General features: G+C 22.4%; 1 protein-coding gene across 2 annotated transcripts; it reads left to right on the top strand.

Annotated features, from left to right (window-relative positions):
* Positions 1-5479: 5479 nt before the first annotated feature.
* On the top strand, positions 5480-20691 carry LOC142234384 (venom protease). Of its 2 annotated transcripts, none has more exons than XM_075305512.1 (6): positions 5480-5716; positions 14188-14329; positions 15965-16131; positions 16811-16947; positions 19644-20223; positions 20284-20691. In XM_075305512.1, the coding sequence occupies exons 2-6, from the start codon at positions 14245-14247 to the stop codon at positions 20554-20556; spliced, it is 1242 nt and encodes a 413-aa protein (XP_075161627.1). In that variant the 5' UTR covers positions 5480-5716; positions 14188-14244; the 3' UTR covers positions 20557-20691. The 2 variants fall into 2 exon arrangements, with proteins under 2 accessions (XP_075161627.1, XP_075161626.1); XM_075305511.1 differs by lacking the exon at positions 5480-5716 and adding an exon at positions 5727-5880.
* Positions 20692-22616: the final 1925 nt, after the last annotated feature.

Below are 22616 nucleotides of genomic sequence, written 5' to 3'. Positions count from 1 at the left end.
AATATGAATATATGTATTTTATCTATGTATTTTGTATTGAAATCAAAATTTTTGTACCTATATTAAGTTTTGTAATATCCCATAATCTCCCCGAACATCTCTATAATCCCATTCCTAGTTTGCATCCCTAAATGTTCTAAGCTATAAAACCTAGAGATTTAAGTACACTGATTAGCCTATTGCACACACGGTATTGTAAGTTTGAAAATGTTAATAAAAATGTATTTAGTAATTTTAATAAATACACAAAAAAATGTTTAGAAAGGGTTAGAAGATTTGAAAGAATTTTTTTTATGCTAGAATGAATGATAAATGTATAAGTGATGTAATTCCATGTTAAAATTTCACGAGTGTTAGCACTCAAAAATTGTAAGAAATTAACAAAAACAAAAACCGTAAGCAATATGGTGTACCAGTATTATTACAAATAAATTAAATAAAATCAAAAATAAATATAAAAAAATATAAACTATTGTCAATGTCTCAAAAAGGTTTGTATAAGTTGACAAGTTACTAACTCGGTTGCCATAACATTTTGACAAAATTTTCTATGGAAATTTAATTTTCTATAGAAATAAAATTTTGCAAAAAAATTTTCTATAGAAAAAAATATTGAGAAATTTTTATATAGAAAAAAAAAAAATACTTTGACAAAATTTTCGATAGGAATACAATTTTTCTATCGAAGTATAATTTTGAGAAAATTTTCTATATAAATAAAATTTTCTATAAAACTAAAATTTTGACAAAATTTTCTAAAAAATATATAGAAATACAATTTTAAGAAAATTTTCTATAAAAATAAAATTTTGATAAAATTTTCTACAGAAAAAAATTTTTAACAAAATTTTTTATAGAAATAAAATTTTGACAAAATTTTCTATAAAATATATAGGAATACAATTTTAACAAAATTTTCTATAGAAATAAAATTTTGATAAAATTTTCTACAGAAAACAATTTTTTAACAAAATTTTCTATAGAAATAAAATTTTGACAAAATTTTCTATAGAAATAAAATTTTGACAAAATTTTCTATACAAATAAAAATTTGTTAAAATTTTCTATGGAAATAGAATTTTGATAAACTTTTCTATAGAAATAAAATGTTGACAAAATTTTCTATAGAAATAAAATTTTGACAAAACCTTCTATAGAAATAAAATTTAGACAAAATTTTCTATAGATATAAAATTTTGACAAAATTTTCTATAGAAATGACATTTTGACAAAATTTACAAAAAAAACTAAAATTGTGACTAAATTTTCTATAGAAATAACATTTTGACAAAATTTTCTATAGAAATAAAATTTTGACAAAACCTTCTATAGAAATAAAATTTTGACAAAATTTTCTATAGAAATAAAATTTTGTTAAAATTCTCTATAAAAATAAAATTTTGTTAAAATTTTCTGTGGAAATAGAATTTTGATAAACTTTTCTATAGAAAAAAAATGTTGACAAAATTTTCTATAGAAATAAAATTTCGACAAAATTTTTTATAAAATATATAGAAATACAATTTTAACAAAATTTTCTCTAGAAATACAATTTTGATAAAATTTTCTACAGAAAACAATTTTTTAATAAAATTTTCTATAGAAATAAAATTTTGACAAAATTTTTTATAGAAATAAAATTTTGACAAAACTTTCTATAGAAATAAAATTTTGTTAAAATTTTCTATGGAAATAGAATTTTGATAAACTTTTCTATAGAAATACAATTTGGAAAAAATTTTCTATAGAAATAAAATTTTGACAAAATTTTCTATAGAAATAAAATTTTGACAAAATTTTCTATAGAAATAACATTTTGACAATGTTTTCTATAAAAATAAAATTTTGGTAGATTATTTTTGGCTCGAGTGGCAACCATGATTATGAACCGATATGGACCAATTTTTGTGTGATTTTGGGGATCGGCTATATATAATTATGGACCGATATGGACCAATTTTGGCATGGTTGTTAGAGACAATATACTAACACCACGTACCAAATTTCAATCGGATCGGATGAATTTTGCTCCTCTAAGATGCTCCGGAGGTCAAATCTGGGAATCGGCTTATACGGGGGCTATATATAATTATGGACCGATATGGACCAATTTTGGCATGGTTGTTAGAGACAATATACCTATAAACGAAAAAGCAAGTAGTCCGATTTGTTTGAAAGAATTCAAATCTTTTCGAATTTGTTTTCAGCACGAAGGATATGGTTGACTAAGTTAACGCAAAATAAAATATAGAAATAAAATTTTGCAAAAATATTTTCTATAGAAAAAAATGTTGAGAAATTTTTATATAGAAAAAAAAAATACTTTGACAAAATTTTCGATAGGAATACAATTTTTCTATCGAAGTACAATTTTGAGAAAATTTTCTATATAAATAAAATTTTCTATAAAACTAAAATTTTGACAAACTTTTCTAAAAAATATATAGAAATACAATTTTAAGAAAATTTTCTATAAAAATAAAATTTTGATAAAATTTTCTACAGAAAAAAATTTTTAACAAAATTTTTTATAGAAATAAAATTTTGACAAAATTTTCTATAAAATATATAGAAATACAATTTTAACAAAATTTTCTATAGAAATAAAATTTTCTACAGAAAACAATTTTTTAACAAAATTTTCTATAGAAATAAAATTTTGACAAAATTTTCTATAGAAATAAAATTTTGACAAAATTTTCTATACAAATAAAAATTTGTTAAAATTTTCTATGGAAATAGAATTTTGATAAACTTTTCTATAGAAATAAAATGTTGACAACATTTTCTATAGAAATAAAATTTTGACAAAACCTTCTATAGAAATAAAATTTAGACAAAATTTTCTATAGATATAAAATTTTGACAAAATTTTCTATAGAAATAACATTTTGACAAAATTTACAAAAAAACTAAAATTGTGACTAAATTTTCTATAGAAATAACATTTTGACAAAATTTTCTATAGAAATAAAATTTTGACAAAACCTTCTATAGAAATAAAATTTTGACAAAATTTTCTATGGAAATAAAATTTTGTTAAAATTCTCTATAAAAATAAAATTTTGTTAAAATTTTCTGTGGAAATAGAATTTTGATAAACTTTTCTATAGAAATAAAATTTTGACAAAATTTTTTATAGAAATAAAATTTTGACAAAATTTTCTATAGAAATAAAATTTTGTTAAAATTTTCTATGGAAATAGAATTTTGATAAACTTTTCTACAGAAATACAATTTGGAAAAAATTTTCTATAGAAATAAAATTTTGACAAAATTTTCTATAGAAATAAAATTTTGACAAAATTTTCTATAGAAATAAAATTTGGAAAAAATTTTCTATAGAAATAAAATTTTGACAAAATTTTCTATAGAAATAACATTTTGACAATGTTTTCTATAAAAATAAAATTTTGGTAGATTATTTTTGGCTCGAGTGGCAACCATGATTATGAACCGATATGGACCAATTTTTGTGTGATTTTGGGGATCGGCTATATATAATTATGGACCGATATGGACCAATTTTGTCATGGTTGTTAGAGACAATATACTAACACCACGTACCAAATTTCAATCGGATCGGATGAATTTTGCTCCTCTAAGATGCTCCGGAGGTCAAATCTGGGAATCGGCTTATACGGGGGCTATATATAATTATGGATCGATATGGACCAATTTTGGCATGGTTGTTGGAGACAATATACCTATAAACGAAAAAGCAAGTAGTCCGATTTGTTTGAAAGAATTCAAATCTTTTCGAATTTGTTTTCAGCACGAAGGATATGGTTGACTAAGTTAACGCAAAATGTTCCTACAAATACGCTTCGGAAGGCGCAGCGAAGCGGGCCGGGTTACACTAGTTTTCTATAGAAATAAAATGTTGACAACATTTCGAGAAAATTGTCTATAGAAATAAAATTTTTACATTATAATATTATGAAAACGTTCGGATTTCTTTACAATATGATTTTAGTATAAGTCTGTGTTCACTTTTATTCTCTGTTTAAACTTTTAAGATAAAATTCTCTAACAGCTTAGCAATGTCGTACAATTAAGCTAAACTTGAAGATAATAGGCAACGATCTGTGAAATTCCATATATGCAGTGTACATTCATCCATACAAACGAGAGATGAGCGCGTGACATAAAACTATCTTAAGTCACGGATGTTCACATGATCTAAGGGATAAGAATCTCTAAGACAAAAAGAACAAAGAAATCGTTCCCGTGATAAGCAGACAATTTTCTCAAAATTTTATTTTTACAAAAAATTTTGTCAAAATTTTATTTCTTTAGAAAATTTTGTCAAAATTTTATTTCTTTAGAAAATTTTGTCAAAATTTTATTTCTTTAGAAAATTTTGTCAAAATTTTATTTCTTTAGAAAATTTTGTCAAAATTTTATTTCTTTAGAAAATTTTGTCAAAATTTGATTTCTTTAAAAAATTTTGTCAAAATTTTATTTCTTTAGAAAATTTTGTCAAAATTTTATTTCTTTAGAAAATTTTGTCAAAACATTATTTTTATAGAAAATTTTGTCAAAATTTCATTTCTATAGAAAATTTTCTGAAAATTTTATTTCTTTTGAAATGTTTGTCAAAATTTTATTTCTATAAAAAACTTTGTCAAAATTTTATTTCTACAGAAAATTTTGTCAAAATTTTATTTCTATAGAAAATTTTGTCAAATCTTCATAGAAAATTTTGTCAAAATTGTATTTCTATAGAAAATTTTGTCAAAATTGTATTTCAATAAAATTTTTTTTTTTTTAAATTTTATTTCTATAGAACATTTTGTCAAAATTGTGTTTCTATAAAAAATGTTGTCAAAATGTTATTTCGTACATCTTTCTCTAGTTTTTTTATACATGTCAACTCATTCTCTCGATTGACTTCCAGATTGATGAATAATTAACAAGCTATTGAAATTGTAGTCACGCGCACAGTTCTAACACTTTTGTAACAATTGATTTACATTCATGGGTAATATAATAGTTGCGATTATAAATACACGTCACACCCAGAGAAGGGGAATATGATTACATTAACTGAACTAACTCATGCAAAAAGTGAACTAGATTGTATGAAAGTTTCTTTTGGTTTAGTTTATATTGAACTTAAGTTGACGGTCATTGAACTTTATACCTACGTTTAGTTCATAAAATATTTGAGACATAGTTAAAAAAAAGTAAAATTTCATTAGGCTGTGGAAAATTTCAAAAATTAATAATAATATAAATATTTTTTTGGTAACAAAAAAAAAAGTTAAATTTAGTGTTAATTTAACTACGGACTTTTTTTCTGTGTGCCAAGTTTCAAGCCGATACCATGTTTCGTTCTAAAGTTAGCATGATTTAGATCAACTCACAATTTCACTACTGCTATTATTTTGTCCATGAATGTATATGTATGTATTCTCTGATTGTATTGCTATTAAAATTCGTTATAAAGATTTCATTATATCGTCTACATTTTGAAAACATTAACGTACTGTAAAAAAATAATCGCTTGAAATTCTAAAAACAAAACCTTAAAACCAAACATTCTGAGTGAACAAAATAAAATTTTGCAAAGAAAAAAAAACATAAAAAATACAGTAGAGAAGGAAGTAGTGAAAATGAAATGAACAAAAAAAGGGGAAATCAACCGGCTTGCAGTTGATTAAAACAACAATAAAATCAAGAAATTGTGTGAAATACATTAAAATTCACCGAAGTTAGTAAATTTATTTTCCTTGCTTGACAGTTGATATTCAAGTCTTGAAACGATATTGTGCTCAAGATTCCATCGTTGTCGTGTCTTCCATTTTTTTCGCAAATCATTACCGCTCATTGTCTTGTAATTCACAACACGGCATTGTGGAGTTTACAAAATTCGGGGTAAATGTTTAGGAACAAAGTGTTTTGTTCGAAAAATATGATTAAAAAAAAAAAAACAAAATATTCAATAACAAAGAAAATGAAAAGGGTTTTTTCCATTACATTTAAGTGAAAATTTGTCCATTTTGTGATCTATAAAAAAATTAAAAAAGTGATGTTTCTGTTTCGGTGTTTATTGAATTGTTGTAATACAAGCAAAACACAAAAAAAAAAATAATAAATAAATAAATTGAATCCTGAACAAATGAAGCTAAAAAAAAAACAAATATTAGTTGCCACTAACAACTTTGTGATCTCAAAGAGGCCAAAGGTTTTAATTAACATGGTTGCCAGAAAGTGTTATGTTATCGATGATTTTTTATTAATTATAAGATCGTAAGAAAATCAAGAATTGTAATGATATCGAATATTTTTTCCCTAAATAGAAATAAAATGTTGACAAAATTTTCTATAGAAATAAAATTTTGACAAAATTTTCTATAGAAATAAAACTTTGACAAAGTTTTCTATTGAAATGAAGTTTTGACAACATTTTCTATAGAAATAAAATTTTCAGAAAATTTTCTATAGAAATAAAATTTTGGGAAAATTTTCTATAGAAACAAAATTTTGAGAAAATGTTTTTCTATAGAAATAAAATTTTGGAAATTTTTCTATAGAAACAAAATTTTGAGAAAATTTTCTATAGAAAGAAAATTTTGAGAAAATTTTCAATAGAAACAAAATTTTGAGAAAATTTTCTATAGAAAGAAAATTTTGACAAAATTTTTTATAGAAAGAAAATTTTGAGAACATTTTTTTCTATAGAAATAAAATTTTGAGAAAATGTTTTTCTATAGAAATAAAATTTTGGAAATTTTTCTATAGAAACAACATTTTGAAAAAAATTTTTATAGAAATAAACTTTTCAAAAAATTTTCTATAGAAAGAAAATTTGGAGAAAATCTTTTTCTATAGAAATAAAATTTTGAGAAAATTTTCTATAGAAATAAAATTTTGAGAAAATTTTCTATAGAAATAAAATTTTGGAAATTTTTCTATAGAAAGAAAATTTTGAGAAAATTTTCTATAGAAAGAAAATTTTGAGAAAATTTTCTATAGAAAGAAAATTTTGAGAAAATTTTCTATAGAAAGAAAATTTTGAGAACATTTTTTTCTATAGAAATAAAATTTTGAGAAAATGTTTTTCTATAGAAATAAAATTTTGAGAAAATTTTCTATAGAAATAAAATTTTGAGAAAATTTTCTATAGAAATAAAATTTTGGAAATTTTTCTATAGAAAGAAATTTAAAAAAAAAATTTCTATAGAAATAAAATTTTGGGAAAATTTTATATAGAAACAAAATTTTCTATAGAAACAAAATTTTGAGAAAATGTTCTATAGAAAGAAAATTTTGAGAACATTTTTTTTCTATAGAAAAAAAATTTTGAGAAAATGTTTTTCTATAGAAATGAAATTTTGAGAAAATTTCCTATAGAAATGAAATTTTGACAAAAAATTTTCGGTAGAAATTAAATTTTGACAAAATTTGCTATAGAAATAAAATTTTGAGAACATTTTTTTTCTATAGAAATAAAATTTTGACAAAATTTTCTATAGAAATAAAATTTTGACAAAATTTTCTATAGAAATAAAATTTTGACAAAATTTTCTATAGAAATAAAACTTTGACAAAGTTTTCTATTGAAATGAAGTTTTGACAACATTTTCTATAGAAATAAAATTTTCAGAAAATTTTCTATAGAAATAAAATTTTCAGAAAATTTTCTATAGAAATAAAATTTTCAGAAAATTTTCTATAGAAAGAAAATTTTGGGAAAATTTTCTATAGAAACAAAATTTTGAGAAAATGTTTTTCTATAGAAATAAAATTTTGGAAATTTTTCTATAGAAACAAAATTTTGAGAAAATTTTCTATAGAAAGAAAATTTTGAGAAAATTTTCAATAGAAACAAAATTTTGAGAAAATTTTCTATAGAAAGAAAATTTTGACAAAATTTTTTATAGAAAGAAAATTTTGAGAAAATGTTTTTCTATAGAAATAAAATTTTGGAAATTTTTCTATAGAAACAACATTTTGAAAAAAATTTTTATAGAAATAAACTTTTCAAAAAATTTTCTATAGAAAGAAAATTTGGAGAAAATCTTTTTCTATAGAAATAAAATTTTGAGAAAATTTTCTATAGAAATAAAATTTAGAGAAAATTTTCTATAGAAATAAAATTTTGGAAATTTTTCTATAGAAAGAAAATTTTGAGAAAATTTTCTATAGAAAGAAAATGTTGAGAAAATTTTCTATAGAAAGAAAATTTTGAGAAAATTTTCTATAGAAAGAAAATTTTGGGAAAATGTTCTATAGAAAGAAAATTTTGAGAACATTTTTTTCTATAGAAATAAAATTTTGAGAAAATGTTTTTCTATAGAAATAAAATTTTGAGAAAATTTCCTATAGAAATGACATTTTGACAAAAAATTTTCTGTAGAAATAAAATTTTGAGAAAATTTTCTATAGAAATAAAATTTTGAGAAAATTTTCTATAGAAATAAAATTTTGGAAATTTTTCTATAGAAAGAAATTTAAAAAAAAAAATTTTCTATAGAAATAAAATTTTGGGAAAATTTTATATAGAAACGAAATTTTCTATAGAAACAAAATTTTGAGAAAATGTTCTATAGAAAGAAAATTTTGAGAACATTTTTTTTCTATAGAAAAAAAATTTTGAGAAAATGTTTTTCTATAGAAATGAAATTTTGAGAAAATTTCCTATAGAAATGAAATTTTGACAAAAAATTTTCGGTAGAAATTAAATTTTGACTAAATTTGCTATGGAAATAAAATTTTGAGAACATTTTTTTCTATAGAAATAAAATTTTGAGAACATTTTTTTTCTATAGAAATAAAATTTTGACAAAATTTTTTATAGAAATAAAATTTTGACAAAATTTTTTATAGAAATAAAATTTTGACAAAATTTTCTATAGAAATAAAACTTTGACAAAGTTTTCTATTGAAATAAACTTTTCAGAAAATTTTCTATAGAAATAAAATTTTGACAAAATTTTTTATAGAAATAAAATTTTGACAAAATTTTTTATAGAAATAAAATTTTGGAAAATTTTCTATAGAAACAAAATTTTGAGAAAATTTTCTATAGAAAGAAAATTTTGAGAACATTTTTTTCTATAGAAATAAAATTTTGAGAAAATGTTTTTCTATAGAAAAAAATTTTTGAGAAAATTTCCTATAGAAATGAAATTTTGACAAGGAATTTTCTGTAGAAATAAGATTTTGACGAAATGTGCTATAGAAATAAAATTTTGACAAAATTTTCTACAGGAATAAAATTTTGACAAACTTTTCTATAGAAATAAAATTTGACAAAATTTTCTATAGAAATAAACAATTTTTTCTAATGTCAAAGTGACTTTAGTCAAACTAAGTTTTCTTTCACGTTGAGATACCCAACTTGAAGTCGAATCACCTAACTATAAGGACAAAATGACTTCATTGAAAAGTTTATCGACTTCTGGACAAGGAAAACAACTTTATATCAGAGAAATGCATCTTCTATGCTAACCAAACTTCCCATTCGTAGTTTGAGGACATGAAATCGTTGGCCTCGTGACAATATGTTTTTTCAGTGTATGTGTTGCATTTCGCGTATGTTTAGCTCACGAGCAAGTTTTCTACAACTGCGGCGTGAATTTCGATCTTCAACTATAAATCTATATAACTATAAATCCTGGTTACCTGTAGTTCATTATAGCCGTGTTCGAATGTGTATGTGTTGCTACTGCTCATCTGATTTAAATTCGCTTACATCACATTCAGTGGAATAGCAAGAGTTTAATGACATATTTGCAATATTGAAGGTCTTATTTTCTGAATCTAGCCACTAAATGGTTGTATAGAATAAATGAAACGAGTGTAGAGTTTGTTTTAGTTTAATTAGGTATTTAATAACCAGAACCATGTTAAATACAAGATCCACAGGTCTTTTCTATATTGTGAAGGTTTTTATTAAATGTTTATTGTGATCCAAATGGGATGTAAAAGAAACAAGCTTGACTACGCCAATATACATATATAAGATAGGTGTTTCATAGAAAGACTTTATTTTATTTTGTCAAAATTTTATTTCTGTAGAAAATTTTGTCAAAGATTTTATTTCTATAAAAATGTTTGTGAAGTACTTCTTAGTTGGAGAGGAATATTTTGGAAAATCTAGAAAACATAAACGATTTTACATTTGTATTTCAATAGAAAATTTTCTCAAAATTTTTTTTAAATAGAAAATTTTCTCATAATTTTATTTCTATAGAAAATTTTGTCAAAAATTTATTTCTATAGAAAATTTTGTCATAATTTTATTTCTATAGAAAATTTTGTCAAAATTTTTCACATGACCTCAAACCAAATTAAACAAATATAATAAAAAAATTTACTTCTATTAAAAATTTTCTAACAAATTTATTTCTATTGAAAATGTTGTCAAAATTTTATTTCTATTGAAAATTTTCTAAAAATTTTATTTCTATACAAAATTTTATCAAAATTGTATTTCTATAGAAAATTTTGTCAAAATTGTATTTCTATAGAAATTTTTGTCAAAATTTATTTCTATACAAAATTTTGTCAAAATTTTATTTCTATACAAAATTTTGTCAATATTTTATTTTTATAGAAAATTTTGTTAAAATTTTATTTCTATAGAAAATGTTGTTAAAATTTTATTCCTATAGAAAATTTTGTCAAAATTTTATTCCTATAGAAAATTTTGTCAAAATTTTATTTCTATAGAAAATTTTTGTCAAAATTTTATTAACATAGAAAATTTTGTCAAAAATTTATTTATATAGAAAATTTTTTTAAAATTTTATTTCTATAGAAAATTTTGTCAACATTTTATTTTTATAGAAAATTTTCTAAAAATTTTGTTTCTATACAAAATTTTGTTAACATTTTATTTCTATACAAAATTTTGTTAAAATTTTATTCCTATAGAAAATTTTGTTAAAATTTTATTCCTATAGAAAATTTTGTCAAAATTTTATTTCTAAAGAAAATTTTGTCAAAATTTTATTTCTATAGAAAATTTTGTTAAAATTTTATTTCTATAGAAAATTTTGTTAACATTTTATTTCTATAGAAAATTTTGTCAAAATTTTATTTACATAGAAAATTTTGTCAAAATTTTATTTCTATAGAAAATTTTGTCAACATTCTATTTTTATAGAAAATTTTCTAAAAATTTTGTTTCTATTCCTATAGAAAATGTTGTTTTATTCCTATAGAAAATTTTGTTAAAATTGTATTCCTATAGAAAATTTTGTCAAAATTTTATTTCTATAGAAAATTTTGTCTAAATTTTATTTCTATAGAAAATTTTGTTAAAATTTTATTTCTATAGAAAATTTTGTTAACATTTTATTACTATAGAAAATTTTGTCAACATGTTCTTTTTATAGAAAATTTTGTTAAAATTTTATTCCTATAGAAAATTTTGTCAAAATTTTTTTTCTATAGAAAATTTTGTCAACATTTTATTTCTATAGAAAATTTTGTTAAAATTTTATTTCTATAGAAAAACAACATTTTGTTTTTATAGAAAATCTTGTTAAAATTTTATTTCTATAGAAAATTTTGTCAAAATTGTATTTCTATACAAAATTTTGTTAAAATTTTATTTCTATAGAAAATTTTGTCAAAATTTTATTTTTATAGAAAATTTTGTCAAAATTTTATTCCTATAGAAAATTTTGTCAAAATTTTATTTCTACAGAAAATTTTTGTCAAAATTATTTTCCATAAAAAATTTTGTCAAAATTTTATTTCTATTGAAAATTTTCTAAAAATTTTATTTCTATAGAAAATTTTGTCAAAATTTTATTTCTATAGAAAATTTTGTCAAAATTTTATTTCTATAGAAAATTTTGTCAAAATTTTATTTCTATAGAAAATTTTGTCAAAATTTTATTTCTGTAGAAAATTTTGTCAAAATTTTATTTCTATAGAAAATTTTGTCAAAATTTTATTTCTATAGAAAATTTTGTCAAAATTTTATTTCTATAGAAAATTTTGTCAAAATTTTATTTCTATAGAAAATTTTGTCAAAATTTTATTTCTATAGAAAATTTTGTCAAAATTTTATTTCTATAGAAAATTTTGTCAAAATTTTGTTTCTATACAAAATGTTGTCAACATTTTATTTTTATAGAAAATTTTGTTAAAATTTTATTTCTATAGAAAATTTGGTCAACATTTTATTTTTATAGAAAATTTTGTTAAAATTTTATTCCTATAGAAAATTTTGTCAAAATTGTATTTGTATAGAAAATTTTGTCAAAATTTTATTTCTATTTTTATTTTATTTTTATTTTTATTTTATTTCTATACAAAATTTTGTCAAAATTGTATTTCTATAGAAAATTTTGTCAAAATTTTATTTCTATAGAAAATTTTGTCAAAATTTTATTTCTATAGAAAATTTTTATCAAAATTTTATTTCCATAGAAAATTTTGTCAAAATTTTATTTCTATAGAAAATTTTGTTAAAATTTTATTTCTATAGAAAATTTTGTCAACATTTTATTTTTATAGAAAATTTTCTAAAAATTTTGTTTCTATACAAAATTTTATTAAAATGTTATTTCTATACAAAATTTTTTAAAATTTTATTCCTATAGAAAATTTTGTTAACATTTTATTTCTATAGAAAATTTTGTCAACATTTTATTTTTATAGGAAATTTTGTTAAAATTTTATTTCTATAGAAAATTTTGTTAACATTTTATTTCTATAGAAAATTTTGTCAAAATTTTATTTACATAGAAAATTTTGTCAAAATTTTATTTCCATAGAAAATTTTGTCAACATTTTATTTTTATAGAAAATTTTCTAACAATTTTGTTTCTATTCCTATAGAAAATGTTGTTTTATTCCTATAGAAAATTTTGTTAAAATTTTATTCCTATAGAACATTTTGTCAAAATTTTATTTCTATAGAAAATTTTGTCAACATTTTATTTCTATAGAAAATTTTGTCAAAATTTTATTTCTAAAAAAAAAAATTTATTTCCATAGAAAATTTTGTCAACATTTTATATCTATAGAAAATTTTGTCAAAATTTTATTTCTAAAGAAAATTTTTGTCAAAATTTTATTTCTACAGAAAATTTTTGTCAAAATTTTATTTCTATAGAAAATTTTGTCAAAATTTTATTTCTATAGAAAATTTTTATCAAAATTTTATTTCCATAGAAAATTTTGTCAAAATTTTATTTCTATAGAAAATTTTGTTAAAATTTTATTTCTATAGAAAATTTTGTCAACATTTTATTTTTATAGAAAATTTTCTAAAAATTTTGTTTCTATACAAAATTTTATTAAAATGTTATTTCTATACAAAATTTTTTAAAATTTTATTCCTATAGAAAATTTTGTTAACATTTTATTTCTATGGAAAATTTTGTCAACATTTTATTTTTATAGGAAATTTTGTTAAAATTTTATTTCTATAGAAAATTTTGTTAACATTTTATTTCTATAGAAAATTTTGTCAAAATTTTATTTACATAGAAAATTTTGTCAAAGTTTTATTTCCATAGAAAATTTTGTCAACATTTTATTTTTATAGAAAATTTTCTAACAATTTTGTTTCTATTCCTATAGAAAATGTTGTTTTATTCCTATAGAAAATTTTGTTAAAATTTTATTCCTATAGAACATTTTGTCAAAATTTTATTTCTATAGAAAATTTTGTCAACATTTTATTTCTATAGAAAATTTTGTCAAAATTTTATTTCTAAAAAAAAAAATTTATTTCCATAGAAAATTTTGTCAACATTTTATTTCTATAGAAAATTTTGTCAAAATTTTATTTCTAAAGAAAATTTTTGTCAAAATTTTATTTCTACAGAAAATTTTTGTCAAAATTTTATTTCCATAGAAAATTTTGTCAAAATGTTATTTCTATACAAAATTTTGTTAAAATTTTATTTCTATAGAAAATTTTATCAAAATTTTATGTTTATAGAAAATTTTGTCAAAATTTTATTTCTATAGAAAATTTTGCCATAGAATTCAAATTATTTCTATGGAATTTTTTCGAAATTTTGTTTTTCTGTAGAAAATTTTGTCAAAATTTTATTTCTGTGGAAAATTTTGTCAAAATTTTACTTCTATAGAAAATTTTGTCAAAATTGTTTTTCTATAGAAAATTTTTAGCGTGGTTTGGGGTTAAGGAAATTTTGAAGATATTTTTAGAGAAAACTATTTTAATATTTCTATTTTTTTTTTGTTTAGAATTTACTATAATTGCCTACATGATTTCTACGAAGGACTACACGAAAATATTGTAAAATGCATTTGAAGTGGGAGTACCTTTTTATAGCCTTTATTCAACTATTGGGCTGGTCACACTCTCTTCTAACGAAGGATTATATAGGTAAGTTAATTTTTAAAAGACATAGAATAATTATAATTAGTACATTGCAAGAATTGCTTTCTAAATGAATTTAAATTCGCAACTGGCATTTCTTCGAGTTTTAAGGGATTTTACATAAAACAAACATGGCAACTTTAATTCCTAATGAGATCAAAGACAATCTAGAGGAAGACGCAGCCTGGTTCTCTGAGAGAGAGAAAACAAATTTCAAGGTATAGAGCATAGACCTTATAATACATAGATGATCCACTATTCTCTCTAAAAAAATGTGTCAGTTCCAAAAATTAATTTTCTGACATTTCGTTTTGATTTTTTCGTAAAGAGTCAGTCCCAAACATTAATTTTCGTGCATTTGCTTTTGTGTTGTTCGTAAAGAGCAATGCTGCTCAAAATTAAATTTCGTATTTTCGCGGTTTTGGTCACAATTTTTTGTTCAAATATGAACTTTTAATATATTAATTTATTTATAAATCCTCTGGTACATCATAAACGGTCTAATTTTGTGTAAAATTGGCAAACTCTTATTTTTCTCGTTTATTCTTAATCTTCGGAACTGTCAAACAGGTATGGAAAATGCAGTACTATAGTACTTTTTTCAATACTTTTTCACCCCGGTCAGTACCGTAGTACCCCCGCGAAGGATTTAGTACCTTTTGTGTAGACATTTTTGAGTCGATATCAGATTTATGGTACAATAGCTTTGACAAAATATTTTAATATTTTGAGAAAGTCTTTATCAACCTTATTTGCTAATAGCCTTTTACAAATATGGCAAAACAGACATGTTCATGTGGGAAGAAAATCTCGATTTTGTAAAAGACATAGTCAAAAACAGGATTTTATTGAACTTCAAGAATGTTTTAGTCGAAAAAAGAATGCGATTCTATATTATCGATTTTTTTATTTTGGTAGAAAATGTTGTCAAAATTTTTTTTCTATATAGAATTTTTGCAAAATTTTATTTTTATAGAAAATTTTGTCAAAATTTTATTTCAATTGAAAATTTTGTAAACATTTTATTTCTATAGGAAATTTTTGCAAAATTTTTTTTTCTGTAGATTTTTTTTGCAAAATTGTATTTCTATAGAAAATTTTTGCAAAATTTTATTTATATAGAAAATTTTGTCAAAATTTTATTTTCTTTAAAATTCAGTCTCTTGACAATAATCTTCGAGTGAAATTTTTGTTGAAATTTAGTAAAAAGTACCTTTCCGCTCAAAAAATACCTTTTTTGTACTTCCTTAAAAATTGTATTTTCCATCCCTGCTGTCAAATATAGTTTGACACCCATGGATCATCTATATGTATTATAATGTCTATGAGGGCTATGATAAAACTTCATCTTCTTCTAGATAGTCTTTGATGACTTCAATTGATGCATGCCATTGTTGCCATGTGTTTTATATAAAATCTGACAAATTTTCAAAACAATTTTTTTCACAGTGATATGTTTAATTTTATTCTATATACAATTGTAAAACAATGCTTGCAAACAAAAAAACTTGTTTTTATAATGCCTTCTATTTAGAGCTGATGTTACCTCAAATAGTATATCATTAATGCCTATATAACTGTTTTTAATTATATCTATCGTATCTTCCTTTCCATTTCCAATTTCATTTATACGTTGAATAGATTTATTGGATTTACCGGATAATGATGAGTTCTATTGGAGCAGACAGGCAAACGATGACATCAAAATTGCTACTCATCTGCATGAGACTACATCAACGAACTTAACTGATTTTCCCATACGTCATCATTTGAGAAAACGTCAAGCAAATAACGTTCCGCAAATACAGGTAATTGAATTACAACACATGCAAAATAATAAGGGGGTTGCCACTCGAAAATAATCTACCAACATTTGGAAAAAAATCTATTTACCATATAGAAAATGTTGTCAAAATTGTATTTCTATAGAAAATTTTGCTAAAACTTTATTTCTATAGAAAATTTTACCAAAATGTTATTTCTATAGGAAATTTTGCCAACATTTTATTTCTATAGAAAATTTTACCAAAATGTTATTTCTTTAAAAAAAAATACTCCAAAATTTTATTTCTATAGAAAATATATACGCAAATAAGCAGTCATTTTGTATTTTTTTCCAAAAATTTTGAAAAATAGCAAGTTTGTCACACAAGTTTGTTTGTAAACAACTTGTTTACTTGTCCTTTGCAAACCATATGATTTGCAGATTTTAAATTTTCAGCGGGCGAATTCGAAAAATTTTATTTCACGGGAAGCCAAGAATAACCAAACATTTTTTGGGGGAAATCAAAGTGAAAGGTGAAATCTATGTGAAGGGAATGCACAACATATTGGTATTCCATCCTTTTGGCACTGCGAAGTATGGATCTCTTGATGCGGAGTTCAGAGTACGGGAAAACCGTCAACGGACGTTACACAAACATTGCGATTTGGCGGAAAACCGAAACCTAGTATCCACCTTTAATATGGAATATTTTTTACTTTCAGGAAAACCGTGCTTATGGGTCTTGTCGTACTCCAGGAGGAGAAGAGGGTACCTGTCGTCATATCGTGTACTGTCGTATGCCAGAATTGAAAGATGACATATGGCGTTTAGTATCGCATTTATGTATTATCCAAGGAAGGTATAAACAGCAATATTTATAACTGTACATCGCAACGAAGGCTTTCGTTCAACTAAAACGTCAAAAACAGCTGCTTTTTGGTTAGAATTTCAGATGTTTCGGAAATTCCAGTGGAAGAAAAGCATTCGTTCTGAATATGAGAAATTTCCCGATAGACTATGATATTTAACTACCCGTTTATCGGGCTTATCTGGAATATAGTAATTTCTTCTAATTGTCAAGTTCGAACGGAAGAACACAGTCCGTGGAGTTAAAACACTTTCATTTTCGGCTGGGTTTGAATCCATGGCGGGCCTACTAACCATGCAGCAGGTTGGCTCTTTATCCTTGCCATGCTCTTAACGAATTTGTCACTTAGACAGAGTAAAAGGGCTTTGTTCTAACTTGTAATGTTAGGTTAGGTGTAGTTGTGGGCCGTTATTTTTAGTCTCATTTAAACCCTTCAGTCCATTGTGATATAACAGGCGGTGCAGTTCTCTCTTTTCAATGAGTGTTGACCGTTTCTAAGTTTAGCTCTATGACAAAGGACCTCCTCTTTATAGCCGAGTCCGAACGGCGTTTCACATTACGAAACGGGGATACTGGGAGTGCGGGTGCACACCTCCTACCCGTCTAGGCAAATCCGACAGATGTACAAATCGACCGACAGACTTGGCGTGTACAATTGACTGACGGAATTTTTGAATTGTCCATGCCTGGAAGGGTGGGAGGTGTGCTCCCGCGAACCCAGTATCTCCCCTAAGTACCACCCACGTAACTTATAGACCCTTGTTGGTCAAGAAAAATTTTCCAACATTTTATTCTCTTGAAAATTTTGTCGAAATTTTATTTTTATAGCAAAATTTGTCAACATTTTATTTCTATAGAAAATTTTGTCGAAATTTTATTTTTATGGAAAAATTTGTCAAATTTTATTTCTATAGAAAATTTTGCAAACATTTTATTTCTATAGAAAAATTTTCAAAGTTTTTGTTTCTATAGAAAATCTTGTCACAATTTTATTTCTAAAGAAAATTTTGTCAAAATTTTTGTTTCTATAGAAAATTTTGTCACAATTTTATTTCTATAGAAAATTTTGTCTAAATTTTATTTCTATAGAAAATTTTTGCAAAATTTTATTTCTATAGAAAATTTTGTCAAAATTATATTTCTATAGAAAATTTGGTCAACATTTTATTTCTATAGAAAAATTTTGTCAAAGTTTTATTTCTATAGAAAATTTTTGTCAAAATTTTATTTCTATAGAAAATTTGGTTAAAATTTTATTTCTATAGAAAATTTGGTTAAAATTTTATTTCTATAGAAAATTTTTGCAAAATTTTATTTGTATAAAATTTTTTGTCAAAATTTTATTTCTATAGAAGATTTTGTCAAAATTTTATTTCTATAGAAAATTTTGTCAAAATTATATTTCTATAGAAATTTTTTTCAAAATTATATTTCTATAGAGAATTTTGTTAAAAGTTTTGTTTCTATAGAAAATTTTGTCACACTTTTATTTCTATAGAAAATTTTGTCTAAATTTTATTTCTATAGAAAATTTTTGCAAAATTTTATTTGTATAAAAATTTTTGTCAAAATTTTATTTCTATAGAAAATTTGGTCAAAATTTTATTTCTATAGAAAATTTGGTCAAAATTTTATTTCTATAGAAAATTTTGTCAACATTTTATTTCTATAGAAAATTTTGTCAAAATTTTATTTCTATAGAAAATTTTGTCAAAATTTTATTTCTATAGAAAATTTTGTCACAATTTTATTTCTATAGAAAATTTTGTCTAAATTTTATTTCTATAGAAAATTTTTGCAAAATTTTATTTGTATAAAAATTTTTGTCAAAATTTTATTTCTATAGAAAATTTGGTCAAAATTTTATTTCTATAGAAATTTTGGTCAAAATTTTATTTCTATAGAAAATTTTGTCAAAATTTTATGTCTATAGAAAATTTTGTCAAAATTTTATTTCTATAGAAAAATTTTCCAAAATTTTATTTCTGTAAAAAATTTTGTTAAAATTTTATTTCTACAGAAAATTTTGTCTAAATTTTATTTCTATAGAAAAATTGGTAAAATTTTATTTCTATAGAAAATTTTGTAAAAATTTTATTTCTATAGAAAATTTTGTTAAAAGTTTTGTTTCTATAGAAAATATTGTCACAATTTTATTTCTATAAAAAATTTTGTCAGTTTTATTTCTATAGAAAATTTTTGCAAAATTTTAGTTGTATAAAAATTTTTGTCAAAATTTTATTTCTATAGAAAATTTTGTCAAAATTATATTTCTATAGAAAATTTGGTCAACATTTTATTTCTATAGAAAAATTTTGTCAAAATTTTATTTCTATAGAAAATTTTTGTCAAAATTTTATTTCTATAGAAAATTTGGTCAAAATTTTATTTCTATAGAAAATTTTGTCAAAATTTTATTTCTATAGAAAATTTTGTCAAAATTTTATTTTTATAGAAAATGTTATCAAAATTTTATTTCTATAGAAAATGTTGTCAAAATTTTATTTCTATAGAAAATTTGGTCAAAATTTTATTTCTATAGAAAAATTTTGTCAAAATTTTATTTCTATAGAAAATTTTGTCAAAATTTTATTTTTATAGAAAATGTTATCAAAATTTTATTTCTATAGAAAATGTTGTCAAAATTTTATTTCTATATGTTTTCGCTAACAATTTCTTTCTTCCAGCACGATTGGAATGTGTTGTCCTACACGTGTCGTTAATCGCCTGGGACCACAAATTATAACAGATCCCAATGAATCTACACCACGTATTATCAACACTCATGCTGAACAAAGAGGCTGTGGTGTAACTACAAAGCAATTTCCTCGTGTATCCGGTGGACGTCCCGCCGAACCCGATGAATGGCCTTGGATGGCTGCCATTCTAAAACCAGGTTTACCACATGTCTGGTGTGGCGGTGTCCTGGTGACAGATCGTCATGTTCTTACTGCGGCCCATTGCATTTACAAAATCAATAAGGACGAAATGTTTGTACGATTGGGTGAATACAATACTTTGCTATTGAACGAAACAAGAGCCCGTGATTTTCGTATAGCCAATATGGTTACACACATCGATTATGACCCTTTGACATATGAGAATGATATTGGTTTGATACGAGTCAATAGGCCCACAATATTTAACACATATATATGGCCAGTGTGTATGCCACCAATTGGAATGGATTGGACCGGTAATATGGGAATTGTAACTGGTTGGGGTACACAAACCTTTGGAGGACCTCATTCTGATATTTTGATGGAGGTAAGTATAGCGCGTGGACACTGTGTGAGTTGGAAATCATTTTTGTTTTGGTGTTCCTAGGCTTCCTTACCCATATGGACTTTGGATGCATGCCGTAAAGCTATTGTTGAACGTATACCAGACACTATGCTGTGTGCTGGTTATCCTGAAGGTGGTCAAGATTCCTGCCAAGGCGATAGTGGTGGACCTTTACTATTGCAATTACCCAATATGCGTTGGGTGACTGTTGGTATTGTTTCTTGGGGAGTGCGTTGTGGTGAACCCAATCGTCCTGGCATGTATACTCGTGTGGATAAATACTTGCACTGGGTTATTGAAAATTCAGATATTTAAAATAGATTTTCATAAATTTTGAGAACTGTTCTTTGAAAGATTTTGATGCTGCAGCATCACAGCATCACAGAATCTAAATATATGCGCATTGATTTTATGTCAATGCGTTTTAATAAAGATAATTTAAACAAACAAGCTTTTTAAACTTAAAACTAGTAACAATTTTATCAATATTTTATTTCTATAGAAAATTTTGTCAAAATTTTATTTCTATAGAAAAGTTTGTAAAAATTGTATTTCTTTAGAAAATTTTCTATCGAAATAAAATTTTGCAAAGGTTTTTCTATATAAATAAAATTTTGCAAAAAATTTCTATAGAAATAAAATTTTGACAAAATTTTCTATAGAATAAAATTTTGACAAATTTTCTATAGAAATAAAAATTTGACAAAATTTCCTACAGAAATAAAATTTGCGAGAAAATTTTCCATAGAAATAAAATTTTGGCAAAACTTTCTATAGAAATAAAATTTGCAAAAATTTTATATAGAAATAAAATTTTGGAAAAATGTTATATAGAAATAAAATTTTAACAAAATTTCCTACAGAAATAAAATTTGCGAGAAAATTTTCCATAGAAATAAAATTTTGGCAAAACTTTCTATAGCAATAAAATTTGCAAAAATTTTATATAGAAATAAAATTTTGCAAAAATGTTATATAGAAATAAAAATTTGACAAAATTTTCTATAAAAATAAAATTTTTGACAATATTTTTCAAAAGTTTTCTATAGAAATAAAACTGCAAAAATTTTCTATAGAAATAAATTTCGAAATTTTTTATAGACATAAAATGTTGACAAAATTTTCTATAGATATACAATTTTGACAAAATTTTCTATAGAAATACAATTTTGACAAAATTTTCTATAGAATAAAATTTTGACAAAATTTTCTATAGAAATAAAAATTTGACAAAATTTCCTATTGAAATAAAATTTGCGAGAAAATTTTCCATAGAAATAAAATTTTGGCAAAACTTTCTATAGCAATAAAATTTGCAAAAATTTTATATAGTAATAAAAATTTGCAAAAATGTTATATAGAAATAAAATTTTGACAAAATGTTCTATAAAAATAAAATTTTTGACAAAATTTTCCAAAAGTTTTCTATAGAAATAAAATTTTGACAAAATTTTCTATAGAAATAAAAATTTGACAAAATTTCCTATAGAAACAAAATTTGCGAGAAAATTTCCTATAGAAACAAAATTTGCGAGAAAATTTTCCATAGAAATAAATTTTTGGCAAACTTTCTATAGCAATAAAATTTTGCAAAAATTTTGTATAGAAATAAAATTTTACAAAAATTTTATATAAAAATAAAATTTTGACAAAATTTTCTATAAAAATAAAATTTTTGACAAAATTTTCTATAAAAATAAAATTTTTGACAACATTTTCTATAGAAATAACATTTTGCAAAAAATTTTTATAGACATAAAATGTATTTATTTATTTAATCAAACGGAGCCCCCATGGGCCATATGTTGATAGATATATAAAGTAGAGCAATAATGAAAAAAATTGGAGAAAATTTTCTATAGAAATAAAATTATGAGAAAATTTTCTATAAAAACAAAATTTTGACAAAATTTCCTATAGAAATAAAATTTTGACAAAATTTTTTATAGAAATTAATTTTTCCTTTCCTTTTGTTTTTTATTGTTATTGTTGGTTTGTACTTCATGCAAGTAGAGGATGCTGATGAGGAATGTGGTAATTTCGAAACGTGCGTCCGTCCAACCATATTGCAGTCTATAGGGCTTTGCCCAAATAAATTTGATAACCATTATTTTCCTCTGTTGGTTAAGCTACTCTTGTAGTTTAGTCAACGCAATGGTTTTTAAGCTGAGATCAAAACTACAAATATGAAATAAAATTTTGCAAAAATTTTCTATAGAAATACAATTTTGACAAAATTTTCTATTGAAATAAAATTTTGCAAAAATTTTCTATAGAAATAAAATTTTGACAAAATTTCCTATAGAAATAAAATTTTGACAAAATTTTCTATATAGACATAAAATTTTGATGAAATTTTCTATATAGACATAAAA

This window comes from Haematobia irritans, chromosome 4 (genome assembly GCF_050003625.1).
Source record: "Haematobia irritans isolate KBUSLIRL chromosome 4, ASM5000362v1, whole genome shotgun sequence".
Lineage (NCBI taxonomy): Eukaryota > Metazoa > Arthropoda > Insecta > Diptera > Muscidae > Haematobia > Haematobia irritans.
This window is presented reverse-complemented; position numbering and strand designations above follow the sequence as displayed.